This window comes from Lissotriton vulgaris, chromosome 12 (assembly GCF_964263255.1).
Source record: "Lissotriton vulgaris chromosome 12, aLisVul1.2, whole genome shotgun sequence".
Taxonomy (NCBI): Eukaryota; Metazoa; Chordata; class Amphibia; order Caudata; family Salamandridae; genus Lissotriton; species Lissotriton vulgaris.
The window spans coordinates 468,477,275-468,501,146 of record NC_141700.1 but is presented as its reverse complement, the minus strand read 5'-3'; the positions used below and the strand labels follow the sequence as shown (position 1 = coordinate 468,501,146).

Here is a 23,872-nt window from a genome sequence, read left to right as displayed (position 1 = left end):
GTGCGTTCCAGACTCCCACGCTGGTCTATCTCTGGCGAACACTATCCCCGCCTGCGGGCCACACTCTCACTCCTTCACCGCCCGCCTCCTCCGTCACCCCTCCATAGCGTCTCCTGGAGGAGTCAGTAGAGTGTACCATCCGCCTCAATATAGGGGGGGGGGCGGGACCCAACAGCAGCACTCTCACTCTTCGGGCCCCCCCCCAAGCACAACCACTCCATGCTGTCCTGCGTGCCCGGTAGTACCACTCCTACCTGGAGTCCACCCATTCCGTGTGGGCAGGTCCCCATGTCACCATCCCCGCATCCGGTGCGGCTCGCCGTTTGTATTGTGTCGGGTGGTGAGAGGAAGGGGGAGGGGGGGGAAGACAGCCGGCGCAAAGCGGGTAGGGCCTGGGCACCACCGCGCAGTGTTCCTCCAGTGCGCCCCCAGTAGTCTCTCACGTCCCCCTGCACTGACCGTCACAGTGGAGCCTCGCAGGTGCAGCCTTCCTGGGCTATCGCGGGCGTCTCCGCCGCCTCTGGTTCGCAGTGCCCGATTTTTGCCGCTTTTGCAGCAGGCTACACCACCGCTCCTCCGTTACTCGGCACCGCTGCTTCCCTGTGGCACCACGGTGTAGAGGCGGCCGTCACTCGTCTCCTCCCTCGATCACCGGGTGCAGAGTCCTTCAGCCGCCATCTTAGTAAAGGCGGCAAGGCTGCCGTGCAGTCTCCGAACCCCCTCCGGGTATCTCGATGGCCGGCACCCCGCAGCACCGGGCCAGGCTGGGCAATGCCGTGGTTCAGATTTTGAAGTCCCGCATCTGCCAGGGCCGCTGGTTCGCCCCACTGCGTCTCCGCCTCAACAGAAGGTCGCGGTCGCCATCTTGGCCCACAGGGCGCTGCAGGATCGGCTGCTTCTCTCTCGCCTTCCGGGCGGATTCAGCTCGGGTTCGCAGTACTCCCCTGCCCTCAGGAAGTCGTGGAGTTGTGCGGATCAGATTCGTTAGGCTCGGGGTTATTAGTATCGTCGGATTTCTGTGCCGTGCGGCCAGAGCTCCGGCAATGCACGTCCTAGTCGGCCATGCTGTTGGCCACGCCCCCCTCTACCATGATTTTTATTGGTTAATGTAATATTGTTATGAAATTTTATGTGCTTTTATGGACATTGCTTCTTTGTTCCGAATAAAGCTTTATGAAATGAAATGACAGGCTCCTTAACCCTTTCGATGCTCATGACGAGCTCAGCTCGTCATGATGCACAGTTGAGCTGTGCTGATGACGAGCTGAGCTCGTCATGAATAAAGTAAAATATCAATGTCCAGCACAGGAGGGGGAAAACGCCTAGCAGCCAAGGTGTTAAAGGTGTCAGACTCGGTTATGAGCATCACCTTAAGCATTGGCAGCAACTGCAGGGTGCACTGTGCAGTTGGGATGATCTCAACGAGGAATCCGTCTTCCTGGTTGGTGTGTGTGAGCTTTCAGACCGGGGCTGTGTCTGTATCGCGGGACTCTCGAAAAGATTCACAGACACTGGGTTACGGGGTAGTGCAGGTTTTATTGCTTTGTACAACCGCCGTTTGCGAACAGGCACTCTATAAAAGGGTAGGGGTAAGTCCGCCTCCTCCGTCCTGGACCGTCCGGTTGTTGCTCTCCAGTCCCAAGGTCTTCTGGGGGTCGTAGGCCTTTTCCCCGCCGTCCTGCTGGTCTTTTACGCCGGTATCCCAGAAAAGAAGGAAAAGAAAGAAAATGTCCGTCTCAATAAAGATGCTGGGATGAATGTCTCTCAGGGAAGGGAGTGAGGGAAAACACACGTGCAACCTCTAACCCTGGCTGTGGGACGTGAACCCTTGGGAAACCCCCAAGGGTGTGCAGGGGTGCTTGCTTTTAGGCGGGCTTCCCTGGTCTACCACCTCCCCACGTTGCGTTATCGGACCGTACCTGGGTGAGCCACACTTCCGTGTTAGTGTGGCTGGGCGATGCGCGTCCCGCAGAGCCCCCTGGCTTCCCGCGGTAATCCACCTCAGGTCCGCTGTCTGGTCCCGCAGCCGCCTTCCTGCTTGGAATCGTCCTGTAGCTCTGACTCGTCTCCGACTCCGTCCAGCTCCAGCTTCCTCCTCTCTCTCCGCTGTCCTCGTCCTCCGACCTCCGATCTTCCACCGTCCTCCGCTCGCGCTCTTCCTCCGTCCTCCACTCATGATCTTCCTCCGTCCTCCGCTCGTCGTCCTCCTCCTCCGTCCACACTGCTCCGCTGTCTCTCCACTCGCTCCACCAACCTCCAACTCCACCTCCGGGTGTCTCGCACACCTGGCTGGATTCCGGAATGGGTTTTACGTCGGCAGGCCGGGCGTGTCTCCAGTCCGTCTCCGCCCCCTTAAAGGTGTAGTCCCGTAGGTGCACCGCTGCAGGCCGTCTCTGGACGACGTCGGGGGTATTCCAGGCCTCGGTATTCTGGGAAGACAAAGTAGACACATTACTAGGCATACCTGGGGGGCCCTCGTCGGGGTCCCCCCCGTCACACCCCCCCCCCCTAGGAATCTCCCGATCGGGGAGAGGGTACCGAGAAAGAAAGTCCGCCTGGACGTTCTCGGCCCCCTTCTGGTGCCGGACCTGAAACCGAAAGGGTTGCAAGGCCAGGAACCACCGCATGACGCGAGGGTTGTTTGACATGTTCCTCGCCATCCAAACGAGAGGGGCATGGTCTGTGTATAGCAGGAAAGATCGCCCTTCAAGGTAGTAACGTAACTTGTCCACCGCCCACCTGATGGCCAGGCACTCCTTTTCAATGGTCGGGTACCTAACCTCTCTAGGAAACAGTTTCCGACTGATGTAGAGAACGGGGCGGAGACCCCCCTCCCCAGAGTCCTGGGACAACACAGCCCCAATACCAAAGTCAGAGGCGTCAGTGTGCAACACAAAAGGTTTGTTAAAATCGGGTGAAGTAAGAACAGGCCGGGTGGTGATGGCCTTTTTCAGGGTCTGAAAGGCAGTCCACATGGCCGGCGTCGGGTTGTGGAAGTCCGGTCGGGTCTTGGTTTTCCTGAGGGTATCGGACAGGGGCGCCGCGACCTCGGAAAAGGAGGGTATAAAACGCCTGTAATACCCTACCAGGCCCAAGAAGGCACGCATGTCTTTTAGAGTTTTCGGAAACGGGGTTTCCGCGATAGCGCGAACTTTTTCCACCTGAGGTTCAATGACGCCATGTCCTAGAAGATACCCCAAATATTTGACTTTATGGTACCCGATCCGGGACTTCTTGGAATTGACATGTAGACCTGCCGATTCGAGCAACGTGAACACGACATCTAGATGTTGCAAGTGTGTCTCCCAGGAGGGACTAAAAATGATGATGTCATCAAGATAAGCGGAGCAATATTGATGATGACCCTGCAGTACCGTGTTCATGAGCCTCTGGAATGTGGCGGGAGCCCCATGTAGACCGAAGGGCAGAACTGTAAATTCGAACAGCCCCTCTGAGGTGGAAAAGGCTGTCTTTCTCCTATCTTCTTCGCGCAGGGGCACCTGCCAGTACCCCTTCGTCAGGTCCAGAGTACTGATATATTTCGCCTCCCCGAGTTTCTCGATGAGCTCATCGATCCGGGGTATGGGGTAGGAATCACAAGCCGATACTTCGTTTAACGCCCGGAAGTCCATACAAAAACGGCTGCTGCCATCGGGTTTAGGCACCATAACTATTGGCGACGACCACTCACTCCTGGAAGGCCGTATCACCCCTAGCCTGAGCATTTCTGCCACCTCCTTCGCTATGGCCTCCCGTTTAGCCTCTGGTATTCTGTACGGTCGTTGCTTGACCACGGTACCAGGAGGCGTCTCAATTCTATGCTCAGCCAAGGTAGTTTTCCCCGGAAGGTCAGAAAAGATGGGTGCGTGTTTCCTTAGCACATGACGGAGCCCCTCCTGCTCACCTTCAAACAATTCCTCGCTAATGACCAAGTCACCCATCGTGGAGCTGAGGGATTGTGGGGGATTCAGGACCAGATTAGCTGCCACGGGAGGTGTTCCCAGCCACTTCTTTAAGAGATTTATGTGAAAAATCTGGGACTTCCGGTTGGTGAGACGGAGACGATAGGTCGTCTTGCCTATCGTCTCGATGACTTCATACGGGCCTTGCCACTCATTGCTGAATTTCTTTGCTATAGAAGGCAGCAATACGAGGGCCCAGTCACCTATTTTGAGCGACCTCCATTTTTTTCCTCTGTTATAATGGGTCTGTTGGTGTTTCTGGCTGTCCTCCAAGTGTGTAAACGCGAGTTCCCTGATCTTTCCTAATTTGTTCCTCAAATTCGAGCTGTATTCGAGAAGAGACCTGGTTTCTCCGCCTTGTTCCTTTTCCCACATATCCTTTGTCATATCCAGCAAGCTCCTGGGTTGTCTCCCATAGAGCATCTCGAAAGACGAACACCCCAGGCTACTTTGACGCTGGCCCCTAATCACGTATAGAGCTAAGGGCAACAAGGAGTCCCAGTCGGAGTGGTTTACCTCCACCATTTTTTTCAGGACCGTTTTTAAGGTCCTGTTGTATCGTTCAACCAACCCATCCGTTTGCGGGTGGTATACGGACGTCTTGATCTGGTGTAAACCCAACATTTGGCAAACCTCCTGCATAACCTTGGACATGAATGGGGTCCCCTGGTCCGTGAGGATTTCTTTAGGGAACCCCACTCGAGAGAACAACTCAAGAAATTTGTCAGCAATGTTCCTGGAGGTGGGGGATTTCAGAGGAAACGCCTCAGGGAATCTAGTGGCGTAGTCCACGATAACTAGGGCGTATCTAAACCCTTTTTTTGTGGTGGTTAAGGGGCCTATCAGGTCCATCCCCACTCTCTCGAATGGGGTCCCGATGACTGGCAGAGGCTGTAAGGGGACCGCCGCCGGACGTTGGGCATTCTTCCGTTGACAAAGGTCACAGGTTTGACAATGTTTTTTTATGTCGCTGTAGATGCCAGGCCAATAAAAGTTCCTGAGGACATTCTGAGTCGTTTTCTCGCTCCCAATGTGTCCCGCCAGTAGGTGGGTATGGGCATAGTACATTATTTGGTCACGAAAACAGGCTGGTACCAATAGTTGCATCGGCTCCTCCTTAGAGGCTACTCTATATAAAAGATCATCTTTTATCACAAACCGGGGGTAGGAGGGAGTAGGATTGGTTAGATTAACATGTGCCTGTTCCCAAGCATTGATGAGCGTCTCGTCATTGGCCTGGGCGAATCTGAAGGACCTGTCTCCTTCCCAGGGGCCTGTGGACAGCAAGTTGGTTACTGTTTCCCCCTGCTCAATGTCTTGGCCCAACTGGCCCTTAAAGAGGTTCAGGAAGTTCGGATTATCGGTGCCCAGGATCAACGGTTCGGGCAGGGCATCCATCACTCCTACTTTCACTACCATCTTTTCCATACCCTTTAGGCCTAGGGGAATGTTAGCCACTGGATACTCTTTCACGTCCCCATGTACGCATTTAATATAAACACTGTTCTCCGGTACTAACTGGTTTGGAGTCACATATATCCCTTGTATGACTGATTGCTTACAGCCAGAATCCAGGAGGGCCCTGACCTCCACCCCGTTAACAGTAACACTCACATGAAAAGAGCCTCCTAGTTCAGCTGAGTACAACACCGACTTTGGAAGATAATTAACATCCATTGGCTCTTCGTGCGCTCTTTTCTGGGGGCACAACCGGGCTATGTGGCCCCACTGGCCACAATCGAAACACTGTGGGCCCCGAAAGGGGGGGTGGTCGCCAGCCGTGGGTCTGGGTGGGGGAGGAAGGGGTCCCGGAGGTGCCCTCAGGCGTCGCTCGGGTCTTGTCGGTCCTTTGCTTGGCTTCTCCGGTTCCGCGCTGTGTAGACGAGGTTGGGCCCGGGCGTAGGTGGTGGCCATCTCCATGGCCTGAGCCGTGTTCAAATTAGAGTGCTGGCGAAGCCACCGTTGTGTCCCATATGGAAGGGCTTCCAAATACTGTTCAAGGTATATTCTGTCCATGATTTGCTCTTTGGTGCTCGTGGACGGGGTGAGCCACTTGTCCGCCGCGGTTTTTAACCTAAAGAACAAGGTCTTGGGGTTGTCTCCCGCTTGTCCCCTCTCTTTGCGGAATCGAACCCTATAGGCTTCAGAGTCTAAGCCGAGGTGATCCAAAATCACAGTCTTTATTTGAGCATAGGGGGTAGTACCATTGTTGTTCGCTACCTGATAGGCCGCCTGAGCCTCTCCACTCAACAATGGTGCCAAGAAGAATGGCCACTTGTCCACAGTCCACCCACAAGCAAGGGCTACCCTTTCAAAATTCGTTAGAAAAGCATCTGGGTCCTCCCCCGGGACATATTTTTGCAACGAAATGCCCGCCGGTGTGGGGGTAGTCCGGGTTTCACGCACAGTGACCGTGGCGGGGTCTCCCGTAACCCTCATTCCTTCTAGTTGCTGTACCACGGAACTTCGGAAGGTATCCCGGTCCAATTGGGCTGCGGCTAGCTGTTGTTCCACGGCCCATGCCAGTTGTTCTTGGCCCTTCACGAGGGCTTGCAGGATCGCATCCATCGTTGTGTCCTCGATGTTGCTTACTGTCGAACTGCCCGCATTCTCCACCACTTGTGAGCTTTCAGACCGGGGCTGTGTCTGTATCGCGGGACTCTCGAAAAGATTCACAGACACTGGGTTACGGGGTAGTGCAGGTTTTATTGCTTTGTACAACCGCCGTTTGCGAACAGGCACTCTATAAAAGGGTAGGGGTAAGTCCGCCTCCTCCGTCCTGGACCGTCCGGTTGTTGCTCTCCAGTCCCAAGGTCTTCTGGGGGTCGTAGGCCTTTTCCCCGCCGTCCTGCTGGTCTTTTACGCCGGTATCCCAGAAAAGAAGGAAAAGAAAGAAAATGTCCGTCTCAATAAAGATGCTGGGATGAATGTCTCTCAGGGAAGGGAGTGAGGGAAAACACACGTGCAACCTCTAACCCTGGCTGTGGGACGTGAACCCTTGGGAAACCCCCAAGGGTGTGCAGGGGTGCTTGCTTTTAGGCGGGCTTCCCTGGTCTACCACCTCCCCACGTTGCGTTATCGGACCGTACCTGGGTGAGCCACACTTCCGTGTTAGTGTGGCTGGGCGATGCGCGTCCCGCAGAGCCCCCTGGCTTCCCGCGGTAATCCACCTCAGGTCCGCTGTCTGGTCCCGCAGCCGCCTTCCTGCTTGGAATCGTCCTGTAGCTCTGACTCGTCTCCGACTCCGTCCGGCTCCAGCTTCCTCCTCTCTCTCCGCTGTCCTCGTCCTCCGACCTCCGATCTTCCACCGTCCTCCGCTCGCGCTCTTCCTCCGTCCTCCACTCGTGATCTTCCTCCGTCCTCCGCTCGTCGTCCTCCTCCTCCGTCCACACTGCTCCGCTGTCTCTCCACTCGCTCCACCAACCTCCAACTCCACCTCCGGGTGTCTCGCACACCTGGCTGGATTCCGGAATGGGTTTTACGTCGGCAGGCCGGGCGTGTCTCCAGTCCGTCTCCGCCCCCTTAAAGGTGTAGTCCCGTAGGTGCACCGCTGCAGGCCGTCTCTGGACGACGTCGGGGGTATTCCAGGCCTCGGTATTCTGGGAAGACAAAGTAGACACATTACTAGGCATACCTGGGGGGCCCTCGTCGGGGTCCCCCCCGTCACAGTGTGTAAGTCTACTTTCGAAAGGTAGCAGAGTTTAGCTAAATAGAGATCCGGATCTATGTAGTCATCCCATGAATTGCCCCTGGGATCAGGGTCATAGTGGGCCTCAAAGGGATCTACTTGGTACGAGGGGCTACCCCCTCTAGAATCGGAGTGGCCTCTTCTCCTACATCCAGGTTTCTCCTCCTAGCCGCCCAGAGGTGGAGGTGCAGATCCCCAGTCGGGTCTTGCATCGTTGTAGGATTTCAGCTGTCCCCCCAAACACAGGGAGGAGAAGGCGTAGTGTCCAGCGGCCGGTCAGTCAGCGGTCCGCCGGTTCTTCAGTAGTGTAAATAAGCCCCAAAAGTCGTTTCACTCCTGCAAGCCGCCATCTTGCCAAAGCTGCACTCGATTGGCCTCAGCTCTGACCAGGTCGATTCGTGCCAATTCCGCCATCTGCGGGGCCCCCATCGGTCGGTAACAGGGGAAGGTGCTGCTCAAGCCGTCTTTTGAAGGTAAGTGTTGCCTTGGATGCCGCAGGATTAAGTCGGGATTTAGGCTTTCAGCGGGAGCTCGTGCTCAGCACTTCTTACCCGGCCATGAGCTAGGCCACGTCCCTCAAATAGGAGCAATGTTGAGGTGGTCCAGATGGATACTGGTTCAAGATTCTGAGTGCATAGATGGAAAAAGGATTGAGAAAAGCAGGAGGTTTTTCAAGGACCCGCCCATAGTTGGATCTCATTAGCGTGTCTTTGTCTCTAGAGACGTGGATCCCCAAATATCGGAAATCCGAATCCTCCCACTGCTGCGGGTAGTCAAGGGCCAAGGGCGCGGTGTGGTCCGTCAGCTGGAACACTGCTGATCTCTCCCAGTTCATCTGCACTCCAGCAAAAAACCCGAATTTAGTAATCTCTCGCAATACAGGGCTGAGGTTCTCAGCCGGGTTACGGATGTAAAGGGCAATGTCGTCCGCGTAATGGGAGACTAACACTTGTCGGGATGGGTATAGGAGGCCTCTGTGATTATGGTGCTGGCGTAGTTTGGCTGCCAGGGGTTCGATGGCAATAGCAAATAGTACAGGGGACAGGGGACAGCCTTGCCTCGTCGCTCTATTGATGCGGAAAGGGTCAAAGCGCGATCCATCAAGTAGTACTCTGGCAACTGGTGCCTCATAAAGGAGCCTGATCCATCGCACAAACTGTTCCGGCATCCCCATATAGGTTAAGGTCCCGAACATGTAATCCCACTCAAGGGAATCAAACGCTTTGGTGGTATCTAAAAAAACCGCCACCGCAGCGCATTTGGGATCTATATCTTGAAGGATCGCAAGGAGCGTTTGGAGATTATGGGAAGTAGCTCGGTTGGGGACAAAGCACGCCTGGTCCAGTAGTACAATTTTTTCAAGGAGGAGGGTCAACCTAGTGGTGAGTACCTTGGCCAGTATCTTAGTGTCACTGTTTAACAGGGACAAAGGATGGTAAGATTTGCAGTGGTCAGGCGCCTTTCCGGGCTTGAGTAAGGACAGTATTTGCACTTCTCTCATAGTGTCTGGGAGTACGCCCTCTTCCAGTGCTTCGTAGAACACTGCCTTGAGGATCGGGGCAAGGATGTGTATATAGGTTTTGTAGAAATCGATGGGAATCCCATCTGAGCCAAGGCATTTTCCTGATTTCATGCTCATTATCGCATCCTTAATCTCGGCAACCTCGAGGTCAAGGGCTAAAAATTTGTGTTGCACTGGGCCCAGCCACACTAGAGCCACGTCCTCAAAATAGTCTGAGTTGCAGTTCGTCTTGCCTACAGGAAGAATAAAGTGTCTTATAGTAATGCGTCAGGATGTCCATTTGTCCTGGTAGTGACCTGCATGGGTCCCCTTGTTCATGCCACAGTTCTGTAACATGGTTATGAAAGCGCGTGGGTCGCACAGCCCCAGCTAGCAAGCGCCCCGGTCCATCGCCTTCCCCGTATCTCCTAGCCTCACCCTGTTTTCCCCGGAATCTGCATTTCCGTTCCGCTTCCTCAGTGTATGTAGTCATTTTTTCCAGTATGCGCGCTTGTATAGGGGTGGGGTCTGCGCTGCTTCCCGTTCCAGTGCCTTAAGGTTAGTCTCGAGGGAGTGTAGTGTGCCCCGCAGGTCTCTCAAGATCCCGCCCCTTTGGAAATGCACCACCCCCTGACATTAACTTTAAAGGCCTCCCAAACAGTTGTGAGGCTCGTCACCGAGCCAGTGTTCCTGGGGAAAAAGTCTAAGATCTCCTGTTCTAGTTCAGTCTGAATTGCAGTGTCTTGCAAGTGCGAAGGGTTCAGCCTCCAGCCCACGTATGGGGCAAGGTCCACAGGGGGTTGTAGCGAGACCTTCACTGGAGAATGGTCAGACAGAGTTTTGGCCATAAGTGTCGTTCCTTGAACCCAGTGTGACATGCCCTTTGCCAGGAATACATAATCCAGTCTGGCCCAGGTGTTGGGTACAGAGGAGTGATGCGTGCCTTCCCGCTGCGACTGGTGTGTGAATCGCCAGGCATCCACCAATTCCTCATCTGCTACAATGTCCTGCAGGGTGCGCTGAGAGGATGTGTAGTGTGCTGACGTGGCGTTTGATCTATCTCTCGTAGGGTTAACGACAGTATTAAAATCTCCACCCCACACGATATACCTGCAGCCTAACGTTCTCAGTTTGCCCCTAATCAGATGGAGAAAGTGAGGGTCATCAATATTTGGACCGAAGTAATTCACCAACACAATATCATGAGATTGCAGTATTCCCCACAGTAATGTAATAATGTAATATGCTGTTTGGTAGCGCGCTCAATTACTACCGGAGTATCCTGGCGCGGATGACCACTGGGGAACCCGTCCTGGCTTTCCCTGTGAGATGGTCCCTTTCTGGGTATCTCCAAGGTGAAACCAGGCATCCCCGACGTCTGTGGGGGGCCGTTGTAGAGATGAGGCAAGCTTAATGCCCAGAGTTGCCGAGTGTGATCCCTGGTTAGAGTAGGCACCGAGGCGAGAATTATCGAGTACGTTGACCCTGGTCCACGACCCTGCCGCGTCGGGAATTGAACCCTGGTCCCGGGCCGTTCTCTGCTTCTGGGTCTGCCGCCTCTAACCAGTGAGCCACACCACTCCATATACAGTATCTCCCTTCTGGGTCAACTTCCCTGCCCTCCTCTACAAAGCGCACCCCACGTTTAACCAGAATGGCAACTCCTCTGGCATAAAAGGAGAACGATGCATAACACCCATGTGAGGCCCAGCGTGTTGCAAAGTGGGGGTTAGCCCCTTTTACCAAATGCGTTTCCTGGAGGAGTGCAATTCCGACTTGGTGCCTGTCCAAATAGCTTAGAACCTGCAGTTTTTTCCGGGGATCATTGAGTCCCCGTACATTCCAAGATAAGACATTGAGATTTACCCCAGTACCACCTTGGTCCCCCATCATCATGAAAACAGAGTTGCAATCGTTGCTCAAAGTGTCCGCCCCAGTCTTGTGACTCCTCACGCTGTATCTGCATCACTCTAGGTGCCCCGTTCCCCCCCTTCCCGCCCACCCTGGCTACCCCAACATGCCAGAGGACAGTTTCCCTCCCCCCAGTCAAACTTGTTAAACTCAATACCCCTCCCCCCTCCTCAGGTATCAATCAGTCTAGAAACTAGGAGAAAAAAAACACCCCAAGGGGAATGCCCTCTTAGGGGGCCGCCAGGGGCTCCCGCCAATACCTCAGTGCCTCTCTTATTTAACCCAACCGTAACCCCTAATACCAGAGGTCATCTGGTGGGACGAGGGCACGAGGCCGGGCACTGCATGTGTCCTTAATGTAGATGAAAACACCTATACATCACCAGTCCGGTGTGGGTCCATTGGATTGCTCCGAGTGAGGCTCAGCAATTGCTATGTTCAAGAGGGGTCACACAGTGGAGAGTGCGAGCGTGATCTGCCTCTTGCGGCCGCCTCCCGGGATGTAGAGCATCGGTCATGTTTAAGGAAGTCTTCTGTCTGCTGCGGTGTGAGGAAGATGTGTTGTTTGCCTCTGTGTTGGATTCGCAGGCGAGCTGGATATAGCATAGCGTATGGGATGCTGTGAGATTGGAGTTGCTTCTTCACCGCAGTAAACTTCATCCTAGCTTCCTGAACTGTTTGCGTGAAATCAGGGTAAAAGGAGAGAGTGGCGTTACCATATTTTACTTCTCTCTTTTCCCGCGCTAGACGTAGCAGCGTATCCCTGTCACGGTAGTTCAGGAATCGCATTATAATAGGGCGAGGTGGCGTACCCGGTGGAGGTTTAGGAGCCAAAGAGCTGTGGGCCCGTTCGGTCATCAATTGCGACGAGAAGGATTCTCTGCCAAAAGTGTCCGCCAGAAGTGTCTCCATGAAGTCTTCTAGTCGCCCAGTATTGGTAGTTTCCGCCAGGCCCAGTACGTGAACGTTATTTTGTCTCGAGCGCGCTTCCAACTCTTCATTCCTGTCGGAGATAACCTTCAGAATTTTGTCCATATTCGGCATGTGCTTCCTGCTGGTGCTCGTACCATCTTCGAGGTCTGACACCCTTTGCTTCACTTCTTTCAGGCGCACCTCATGGCCGTCAAGTTTCGTGACCACAGTATCCAGACGAGTTGACATGTTGTCGATTTTAGTGTCAATGTTAATTAGGCTTTGTTTAATGCTTTGGAGCATGTCCTTCCACCCCGGATCTCTGGTGTCGGGGGACCCCTCCTCATTTTGAGCCCTCGAGGCAGAGCTGGGCGTCTTGCGGGTGTCAAAAGGCAGTTTGGACTGCTTGGGCTTCGTTTTGCCCATGGCGGACGTGAGCGCTCACGTTTCTACCCGTATCGATATTCGCAAGCGCCAGCTTAGACCAGCGTAGCGGGGTCGTTCTGCACAATTCGGGTCCCTCCAATCCCAGGCGGTCAGCCCGGTCCACAGAAGGGAAGCGTGGACAGCACCGTCTAGTGGCCCGGCGTGGGGATGGGGTGGGTGCTGGTCAGTGTTAGTCTTGTCTGCTCTCAGGCCCCTATGGTTGTCAAGTGGAGAGGCGATGGAGGCAGTGCTGCAACACACGTCCCCTGTCCGCCACGATATGTGAAGGTCCCCGCAATGTGGTCCGTTCAATCTGTGTGGGCAGTTAGCAAGGTAGATGCAGACCTGGAATGCTCCCCAGCGCTGTCCCAAAGGCACTATCTGCCCAGCCCTTGCGTTTGAGGGAAGTTCTCCAAAATGGCCGCAATGATTATGAGGATCTCGCAGTCACTCGCAGGGGGCCTAATTGTGTGCAGGAGAGATGTTGGCCACAATGTTCACGTCACCCGCTCATGGGGTACTCCCACGTCCCCAGCCAAACGGATTGCTATCTGTGCCCCGTCTCACCTCGCACACGCAGGGTTGGTCGCCTCGAAGTCCCCCGTGGTAGGCGCTGAGGGCCTGGTCCGGCAGTAGCACGTCAGGTTGTTCCGGATCCGTTTCCACTAGAAGAGAGCCGATGTCCACTGTGACGATATGTGCGGCAAGTGGAAAGTTCGAGGGTGGAGTGATCAGGCGAGTCTTGGCCGCTGCGCCCACGTCCGTTGCACCAAAGGTTGTGCGGGCCCGCAATCACCGGGCTCGCGTAGGTCTTCAAGCCGATTCCACGCTCCAGTTCATTCACAGCCCGCAGTCCGCCTCACCCAGAGAGGTCAACAAGTCGATCCCAACGCAGCGCTGCGGGGCCAAAGTCGCACCGATGCCGCACTTCCGTATTCGCAGCAATCACAAACTGGTGCGGAGCAATTTAATAAGGCAGGATGAGGATTATGTTGATGTGTTCGCCCGACTCGGCAGGAGCTCTACACAATGGCGGCCATCACGGTCTGGCGCCACCTAGCGCCCAACATTTTGGAGGTTCAATGGCTTGATTGAGGTGAGAAGGTAATCCCACCTTTGGAAGGAATCTTAGATGTTTGCTTAAGAGTACTTAAAATCTTTCTTTTAGGTCCACAGAGACTTCCACTGACCATGCTTAGAATTCACTAACTCTGCTCATGGAAGTGATTCCTATAAGAATTGCAGTTTTCCATGTTACCGTCAGAAGTAAGCATAAATTGGACGGCTCAAAAGGCAGATCTGTAATATTTGTTAGGACAACATTGAGGTACCAAGTAGGCACAGAAGGTGCTCAAGGTGAGAACTCTTCTTAAGTCTGTAAGAAGTTGTTAATGATAGAGAATTTCCAAATAGAAACTGCTTGTCTGTTTTATAAGAATGCTGCTATTGCTGACAACTGTAGGATAGGTCTGCTTTCTTAAGATAATAAAGGTAATACACTATGTGTGATGGAGTAGCAGTGATTTGATATACAGAAGTGTGTTCACAGTAATGAACAAGGTGTTTCCAAACTGCAGCATAGCCCACCAGTGCTGTTGGACTGCATGCCTACTTAAGAATACACATCTATGTTAATGGCAAGCTAAGGTATCCATATTGTAAGTCCTCTGAAGCCAAATCGATAGATTAAGTGAGATTAAATTGGGATGAAAAATCAGCAGTTAGCAATGCATAATGGCCAACGTTTGCAGTTAGGCTTTATCGACACCTCACACAACTGGCAGAACAATACCTAACAGGCTACTGTTTGTCCTTATGCGTTTTTCATACAAATATCAGACTCTGTGGAAGAGACAGAAAACATGTGCAAACACCTCTGACCAGTTAATCAACAAAGGACTCTATATCTACTTCCAACCCCTGTAAAGCGCTCCAATACCTTTGGGTCTAGCTAGCGCTATAAAAAACTGTTTAAATAAATAAATACATTGATACGGATGGTGTAGAAACCTGGAAATGAAGCAGGCACAGGATTCCTTTGGGACTTTGGTGAACAGATCAATAACTTGTATGAGGTAAGAATCTTGAAATTCAATTCCCGCTTGTGTGGGCAATAGTGGAGAATAGTGTGCCACTGTATATTATTAACACTATTGTCCACTTTGCGCCGTTCACGCTTTTCACCTTATCACTTGCATCGCCACCTCTATTCACTTGTATATATTTCTTTGCACCAAGTGCCTTCGGGTTGTTACATGATTTCTTTCATACAGTGCTGCTACAACTGTATACCCTGATGAATCATTGCTTGAAATATATGGTGAATAACACCCCAAACCTAATTCAATTTGAGTCTCCTTTTATTCTTGTTACTGTAATGCTCCTTGCATACATACATAATTGTCTCTGAATTTATACCTGTTGGGATATTGTTTTTTGTCTTTACCTTTCACCCAATCCCGACGTGGTCTATGGGTCCCACTCCTGTAATGTTTTACTTTATTTAATGTCGACAACAAAATACTGGCTAAACTCATCGCCGACTGCATGTTATCACTTCTCCCACATATTGTGTGCATGCTGTTCGCAGTACTTCAAACCCTTGAATCCTGACCTACTAGTTGTAGCCGCTTTCTTAGATGCCACACGGCTTTCGATTCTTTGGAGTGGCCTTACCTTTTCTCATTCCTACAGCGCATCAGCATTAGCCCAAGCTTTCTGAAATACATCACTCTGCTCTATGTCTCTCCTACTCCCCGAGTTCGGGTGAACAGCTTAGACTTCCCTGCTTTCTAGATTGGCAGAGGCATGTCCCAGGGCTGCCTGCTCTCCCTGGCGCAATTTGAGACTGTCATGGAGCCCTTGGCGGCCCAACTCCAGCAGCCTCACAAGGAGCATGGACTGAAATTCACATCCAGGAAGCTAATCGTTTCCATGTACGCTGATGACATTTCAGTCTATGTCCGAGACCATGCCCACAATCTTGCCACTGCCCTGTCGGAGTTCATCTGTTCTGGTGGACTAACAAGCATCACGTCAACTGGGCCAAGTCTGGAATTTTTCCCTTGGCTACTGCGACCTTTAGATATGTTAAAGATTTCCCTCTGACGTGGGTGGACTCTGGTCCAAACCTGGGAGTTTGGCTCAGCAGAGCTCCCACAGAACACTGTCGAGACAATTACTACAGGACCATTGTATGGCTGGAAGACAGGATCCCGCGCTTGTTGAGGCTGCCTCTCTAGCTGACCGTAAAGATGGCAATATCCATAATGTTGATACTGCCAAAAGTCCTCGACCTCTTCATGAACATGCCAATGCCAATTATCAGAACCTTCCTCAATTCCCTTAGATCCCTTCTAATAACACTCAATTGGGGTGAAGGACAGCCCAGACTGACTTGGGAGGAGCTGATACTACCATTTCAACAGGGAGGCATCAGCTCCCCTGACCTCGAACTATACTACCTGTGCGCACAGGTACAGTTTGCACACTCCTGGAAACACCCAGCCCTGCATGCTCTGCATTCAGCTGTAGAAACCGAAGGTGCTGCCCCTTACCCCTACACATCGTACTTGTGCACACTTGTTAAGCGCTCGAGGGGCGATCTGGACACCGTGACCTGCACACCTAGGGCACAGGATGGATTACACCGTAGGGCCCCACGGCCTCTCCTGTATTCAGCATAGACGCCCCTGGCCCGAAATTTGGCTCTACCATCTCAATGGAGGGGCATGCTTGCGGCCAGTTGAATCGCATGCAATTACAGGTGATGGGGGATGTCTATCCCAATGGATCTATACTTCGCTAAACAATATATAAGTGTGCATCACCTACACACCCTTAGACATCCTCTTATACCATAAGCTGGGCAGCCCTGGCACACAAGTGCACCCCGCCTTCCCCAAGGCGCTTAGCAGCCTCAAGGCGCTGGACCTGCTTCTTACAGCCTATTGCACCAAAATGACTGATTACACGTCTATACACCACTATGCAGACTGCAGCCTCACTAACTGTGCGTAGGTCGATGGAGGAGTGGCGGAGGCAAGGACATTACTTAACAGCAGTGGCGATACTGTTACTCTCACATGAGAATACTCTCTCCCAATTACAGACTCTTTCTTATACACCTCAAATAGCTGCATCACTTTATCACACACTCTAGCAGCTGCACCGTATGGGCCTACATGAGGACACTAGATTTGTGTGCTGAGGGAAGTAAAGGGCCAGATTCCTACCGCTGGCTTTATGGTGTCCATGCATAGCAGAGTGTTGGGCTCGAGTATATAAGATAGTTGCAGACATTACTGCGCATGCAATACCATGGTTGCCAATAGTAACCCTACTCGGCTATGTGAAGAATATCTATGCTGCTGTACAGAAACTCACTGCAATATCGCTCCTCCTGGTGAAGAGGAGGATTGCAATGCATTGGGATTGTACTGCTGTGCCCACAGTCAAAACGTCGCTGATTGATTCTGCGGTTTGCCAAGAGAAGCTCGAGGACTATTGGGCCCTTATGCCAGCACACAGCAGACCAAACAACACATGGGTTCTATTTGCACAGTACTTGGTGGCCGGGCTGGAGGGGCAGGAAGGGCCACTGGATGCTACAACAAGATATGGGGATGACTTCCCTTGCACTCCACTCCATTTGAGACAAGCTCCGTAGTCTACCGTCAAAATATTCTGCCTGAAAATGGCCTTATTGGCAGACGCATGCTGTATCTTCTCGTTGACTTCATGACTGTGGTTTATTTATTTAGAAAAGTTATTTGTAAATCCTATTGAAATTCTGGTATGAAGTGTATGTATATTTTTCCTCCTAATTGCTATTTGTTGTATCTCAAAAGTCAATAAACTTTTTATTTGAAAACACTGTCTTTATATCCAAAACACTGATGGGCGTTCTACTTTGGTCCATTTTCCCTGGACTGTGCAATGGAACATATGGTCTCCTCATCCCTGAAAAGAGGCATCTGTATTGAGTATTTATGTGTAGCTCAGGATGTGCATAGTGTTGTCCTATCCTGAAATTCTTCAAATGATAAGCAGTATGTGCTCTATTTGAGGCAACTACAATACTAATTCTTTCCAAACCCCAGATGCTTGAGCCTATTAGGAGGGCAAACACTCTTGCAACATACGCATCTGCAGATGTGTATTGGAATCTAATTATGCAGGAATCATCATGCCCAGCAACTTGACCATCATTCACCCTCAAGAGATTGTGGCACATAGAAGATAGGAATGAGTCTCTGAAATACCCGTTTGCTTTCCAGTGCTGTAAAAGCCTGAGTTAACTGGGCATTTATTGTTGCTCACAAAAACATACGTATAATCTGTGGTCTGTTATGTTAGCTGCTTATCTAAATATGTTAGTCATTGATATAGAACAATGTGCGCAAAACTCTCAAACTGCGTGTCACCAAAAAAGGATCTAGAGAAATTGCTAAAAGAAATGACCCTTCAGGATTATTGGAATCCCATCACACACCAAAGTGATCATTGTCATCATGTGGGTTTCCAAACAACGTCCCATCGATCCTCTTGATCATAGAGCAGGACTGGGTGAATTGTATCCTCTATTGGATCTTTCAGAGGAAAAAAGAGAGCACAGAAGAAAGTTAGAAATGTTATCTGACCCCCAGGAACATTTCCAATTAAAAAAGTGCAGTGCAAAAGTAAAGTGCGTGATTAAAATCGGATTTGCAAAAGAAAAATTATTTTATCTTTTCTGACACATCAATTGCATTCCTAAGTAAAACCAGTGCACAAAAAATAGTAGTTAAAAAAAATCATTGCTTCTAAACGGTCTACATGTTTCAGCCAATTGGACATCGGTCCACGGCTTTCCTCAAGACCTTACCATAGATTTCTTTGCTACTGCATTACTCCAAAAGTGAAAATAAATTAAATATGCTGCCGGTCCTTTGTTTATAACTTTAAAACGAAACTGGTGAGATAGTTTTTGAGATACACAATTGCCAAATTGGCACATTGTTTGTTCTTTCCCATTATCAGATATGACAGAGTTCAGTGGATTGGCATATGATGATGCAGTTTATCAATCTATACTTGACACGACTCCTAGTATTCTAGGCAGTGTAAATAGCACGGTTGGCTCGACTGAGGATGACTGGAGCAAAGTATTTTTTTTTTTTAATCACATTCACGTACACTCATTCATGGAGCAATTATGGCAGAATATCTGAGGGGCAATTGTGCTCCATCTGGGTTAATTGTGACAAATGCACCACGTCTCTTTCTCCAGGACAAAACCTTTTTAAAAGATTGGTCCTTGATAGCCTGGCGCTGCACGTGTGATTGGTTAATCTTATTATTAGTACTGCTAAACGTGTGGCTGATTCAGTGTTAATTGAAATCCAACTGCTTGAATCTCAGATCAAAACCACTATAACAACAACACTTTTTTAGGAAAAACCAAGACGAATCAAATAAAACAAATAAAGAGTTTAAAGACAATATATTGCTTGTAAAAATCGACAAATTTAAAAAAGACTTGGCACGTTTCAAACACGACACTGTATACCCATATACCAGCTAGAACTATTCCCCTCCCGAGTTTAATAAGAAAGGGCGGCGCTATGGTTCATCATATTCAGGGTCTAGTTCAGATGGCAGCTCAAGTGATGTAGAGACTACCACTGAGAATAGGCAACATTTCAGAGGGCGAGGAAGGTACAATAGGTCAAATTGGCGAAGAGGACAACCCACACCACAATTCCAGCAATGGTGGCCCCCAACACCTTGGGGGTTTCCCGCCTACACAATTTCAGCCCCCGATGGCTCAATTTCAACCATATCAACAAGATTTCCATAACCAGTCTTTTTTAGGGTTTGGCCCCCGAAGACCAAGAGGGAAACGGAGAAACGCTTAACCCCAAGTACATTGGCATCAACCGATGACACCGCATAGGGGTGTCATCGGTTTGAAACGAAAAATAATGCGCCTCAACCAGGGACCAGTGCAGAACCAGTCTAATTGTCAACCTTAGCAAAATATAATAGACAGACAATGAATCCTTGATTCTTAACAGAGGTTTGGGTTTCGTGGAAACTAATCCAGGAGATGCTTTTCAGGTCAATTGCGAATTGGCCCAATTCCTCTAGAAAATACGCCTGTTCTATTTTTTCCACAATAAAGAACGCCTCAGCTCATCCAATGGAAGATAAGAATACAGGCCTTAGAAAAAACTCTACCTTCAATCCTCCGACTATTAGTGACCCTTCGAAAGTCTTGACGTTTGAGAAGGCTGTTCAAGAAGAGGTAGCCACTCTATGCAAGAACAAGAAAGATCTGTTTCACAACCTTCCAAAACAATAAAAGTTGCCTTTACGCACCTTAACAGAAGACCAAACAATTACCATCAAGCCCACAGATAAAGGCGGAGCAATTGTAATCCAAGACACTGACGCGTATTGAGATTAATGTTTGCGACAGCTGGCAGATAGAAGGTTCTACCGACCATTAAAAGAAGACCCAACAGCAAGGATTAAGTGTACAATCCGTGATCTTGTAGAAGAAGGCACAAATGCTGGTTGGATTACTCCACATGAATCACTTTTTTAACATACAAATCATCCAGTGATGTCTTATTTTTACAGCTTGCCTACAATACACAAACCACAATGACCACCACCGGGCAGGCCTATAATATCTGGCATTGGCTCCATACTAGAGCCTTTATCCACCTTTATGGATCATTTTTTACGACCAATAGTAAAGAAAATGCCAACCTATCTACAGGACACAAAAGACGTGTTACGTTTACTACCCAAAATTGAATTTGACACAGAGCAAGACTATCTAGTCTCCTTCGACGTCGAATCTCTGTACACGTCAATTCCGCAAGATGAAACATTAGATACTATATCCATGATTCTAACAGACACTGTTGTGGACTCTATAACACTGGTCCATTTTATAAAGTCATGTGCCCAATTGGCTATGAAAGACAATTCTTTAAATTTGAAGATACCATTTACCTACAGATCTCTGGCACCAGTATGGGCAGTGTTTTTGTGCCAAGATTGGCGAATTTATATGTCCACTCCTTTGAACAACAGCATGTCCTTACTCCAAACAATCCTTTTTTTGAGTCGATCTGTTATGGAAGCGGTATATCGACGACGTGCTGGTGGTATGGCGAGGCAACTTCGATTCAATCACAAGATTTGAAGATTGGATAAATACAAGGAATGATTTCCTAAAATTCTCAGTAGAAGTGGATAGAAACAGAATAGCGTTTTTAGATCTATCCATTTTCACCACGCCCACCGGTTTAGAAAGTGAATTGTATCGGAAGCAGATGGCCCGAAACTATCTATTACCCTTTTTGAAGTCAACATTCCAAATCCCTCCAGGAAATGCCATATAGTCAGTTCCTCCGAGTTCGGAGGAACTGTTCCACTATGGATGAATATAATGAGCATTCAGAAAATCTAAAAGAACAACTGAGAGAGAAAAAATATCCAAAGAAACTGATCAGACGTGCACAGAAAAGAGCTATTAACAATAATAGAGAGGCACTACTAGAACCACCAGTACAAAAAACACCTTTGGGCAGCCTCACTTTTGTTAACACCTTTAGCTCTCTGACCAATGGTATACAAAATTGAGTTAGGAAACATTGGAGAATCCTAAATAGTTGTACAGACAAAATACCTTTGCCACTGCTCTCGTTGGAAAGAGGCAAAAATCTGCGAGATAAAGTAGTCCATACTCGACCAGCTGGCCCTATACAACGTGCCATTGGCACATTGTGGGATCTACCCGCAGTCGAAGGTCATTTTCCCTGTGGGTCTTGTGCCATCTGTCCCCAAACGAAACAATCTAAATCCATAGACATTGGAACCAATAGGCCCTGGATCCAAAAAAGCTTCACGAATTGCAATAGTAATATACCTGATCACTTGTCCATGCAAATCCCAATATGTGGGAATCACAACTCGAAAAGTGAAGTTAAGGATGTTGGAGCACAAAAGCACGTTCAGATGGAAAAAAACAATGACAAAGCTGACAAGACATTTTTTGGATCACGCTTCTAACGCTGAAGACTTTGTGTGAACAGTACTTGAAAAACCTTATATTCCTCCACGTGTTAGCAATGTGTCCAATTTTCTCTTTCTACGAGAACAGAAATGGGTATACAAACTCTCTAGTGACACGTCAGGCCTAAATGACGTAATACCCTGGGTCTCTCTTCATAGATAAAGATGTTAGGAACAGATGAGACTTTTAGACCATAATCTGGAGTGATTACATATCGTATATAAGTGGGCCGATTATATTTATACAACGTAATACATTAGATCTGAGAGTTAGTTTATGCATAAGAACTCAATGCCTTGATCAATGTTGATCCGCTTGACGAATGTGAAACTAATATCAGGTTGAAGATGGATAGTACGTCGCTAGCACACAAATTCAGTTTTTTATAATAACAAAACAATCCAGTTCATAGTTGATTCCTCCCTAACTTAGAACCCAAGACACATACAGGAAGTACTAACTAAGAAGTTCTGTTGTCCTATTTTTCTACTGTCTTGACTGTTTGCATAGACTCTGGCAAAAGAGTAAGCCAGTTTAGTACTTTTATTTTCACTTCATTTGACAAATGCACAATGGTGTCTATACTCAGAAAAGAACTACCATTTCCTAGTAAAAGAGACGTCATTCTGTAGTCCCGAGTGGCGTGCAACTCCATTGACGCGTAATTATTGCATGCCGCCATTTACGGTTCATGAATCTTGTTTACAGTTTTGCTCATAAACAGATGAGAAGGTCAATCATTTCATAATTAGTGCAATAACGCGGTAGTTTTTAGTCAGCTTATGTAAAGTTGCAGACACGCAGAATGTTATCTAACCGGGACAAACTAATTTCAATACAGCCCCCTATAGTATAGGCATGTCAGTTAAGACTCTCAGCCAAAGTGATCGGTCCTTCTGTCTTTTTGATAACAAGAATGGATGTGAACCTTGCTCACAGTATATACATGAGATACAAATAAAGAACTAATGTTTGAGATTTTTAAAAAAAGGTGGAGTGATGTTCAGAACTACATTTCCCATCAGTCTGACGTCAAGTTGTAGTTCTGCATGATGTAATCTATTTGCAACACATTCACGTTAACACAGTTCACCTGAAATATGTACAAACATATAAAAGACCTCTTGCTGACCTGGCCCGTTACCTCCATCCCAGCTTAAGTCAAAGCACGAGGTAACGACGGACAGGTAAGGCGCAACTGACTAATGGAGTATAGTTGTAGAATCTGTTTCGTTATGTATGAGACTTTATTGGTTGCAGAGTTATCTGCCCGATGTAGTACTTTCCTTTTTAAGATGGAGTGTTTAGCTATTTGAGATTCAATCGTAACATGCTTAGATATGGGTTAACAAGAGGTGCGTCCAGAGCGGAAATAAGAATTTCGATTGAGCCCGCCCCCAAATTTCGTTAAATGTAAATAGGAGTAAGGATGATAGATATACACAACAACTATATGGCGAATGCTAAGACCATAAAAGAAACCTGTCTTAACGCTTAAACGTTATTTTACCCTAGAGATGAGCACAAATGAAACATGTATCAGCACGTTTGTGCCATAGAGACGTGCATAACATGGGTTTATCCCTTCTGTGCCAAAAAGCAGCAACATAAAAAAAATTTGGTGACTTTTCAAAATAAAATAAAAAATAATTGAGTCAGCAGTAATTTAATAAAGGTTGTAAGCAAGTCCGCCTTGGATGACAGCAAAAACAAAACTATGAGTGTAAATGAGCTTGACTGCAGTACATTTAGATGCCGTATCCTGAACGCGCCAAGAGATGATAGTGGTTTTTAATTTCGATGTGTATACTTTGAATGATACATTTTCTCATACATGCCAATAAAAAGTAGAATAGGTGATCCATGTGATAATGAGATATGGAGATACAGAAAGCATGTCCTAAATGAAACCTTTTATCCCCTCTATTTTTGGGTTCTTGATTGATTCTTGCTAGAGCGGGGCCTCATTGACTGGAGCTGGTGCTGGGTGAGGTGAGGTCTAGTCCTCGTACTCTACGGGTGAGCATTTGAGTTTTCTCTATTAGTTATATGATTTCTCTATGCATGGAGCTGACCTAGCAATGTGAATTATTTGATTAAGATGTCCGTGTGTTTTCACTGAGGTTGTAACCTTTTGTTTTTTACAGATGTCCTATACATCTTGTATATACAGAGGATCAGCATAAGACAACAGGGTTGTATTAATAATGTATTCTCATGTTAGGAGTAATGCAGTAGCAAAGAAATCTATGGTGAGGTCCTGAAGAAAGCCGAGGACCGATGTCCAATTGGCTGAAACATGTAGACCGTTTAGAAGCAGTGATTTTTGTGAACTCCTATTTTTTCTGCACTGGTTTTACTTAGGAATGCAATTGATGTGTCAGAAAAGATAAAATTCT

General features: G+C 48.9%; 1 protein-coding gene across 1 annotated transcript in view; it reads right to left on the bottom strand.

The window, feature by feature from the left end:
• CADM3 (cell adhesion molecule 3) overlaps positions 1 to 23,872 on the bottom strand; it is an 825,731-nt gene that overhangs the window by 400,422 nt on the left and 401,437 nt on the right. The window contains exons 6-7 of the mRNA XM_086945217.1: positions 2,974 to 3,008; positions 460 to 496 (exon numbers count right to left, since the gene is read on the bottom strand). Coding sequence (XP_086801343.1) covers positions 460 to 496; positions 2,974 to 3,008 — 72 coding nt within the window. The remainder of the gene's footprint in view (positions 1 to 459; positions 497 to 2,973; positions 3,009 to 23,872) is intronic.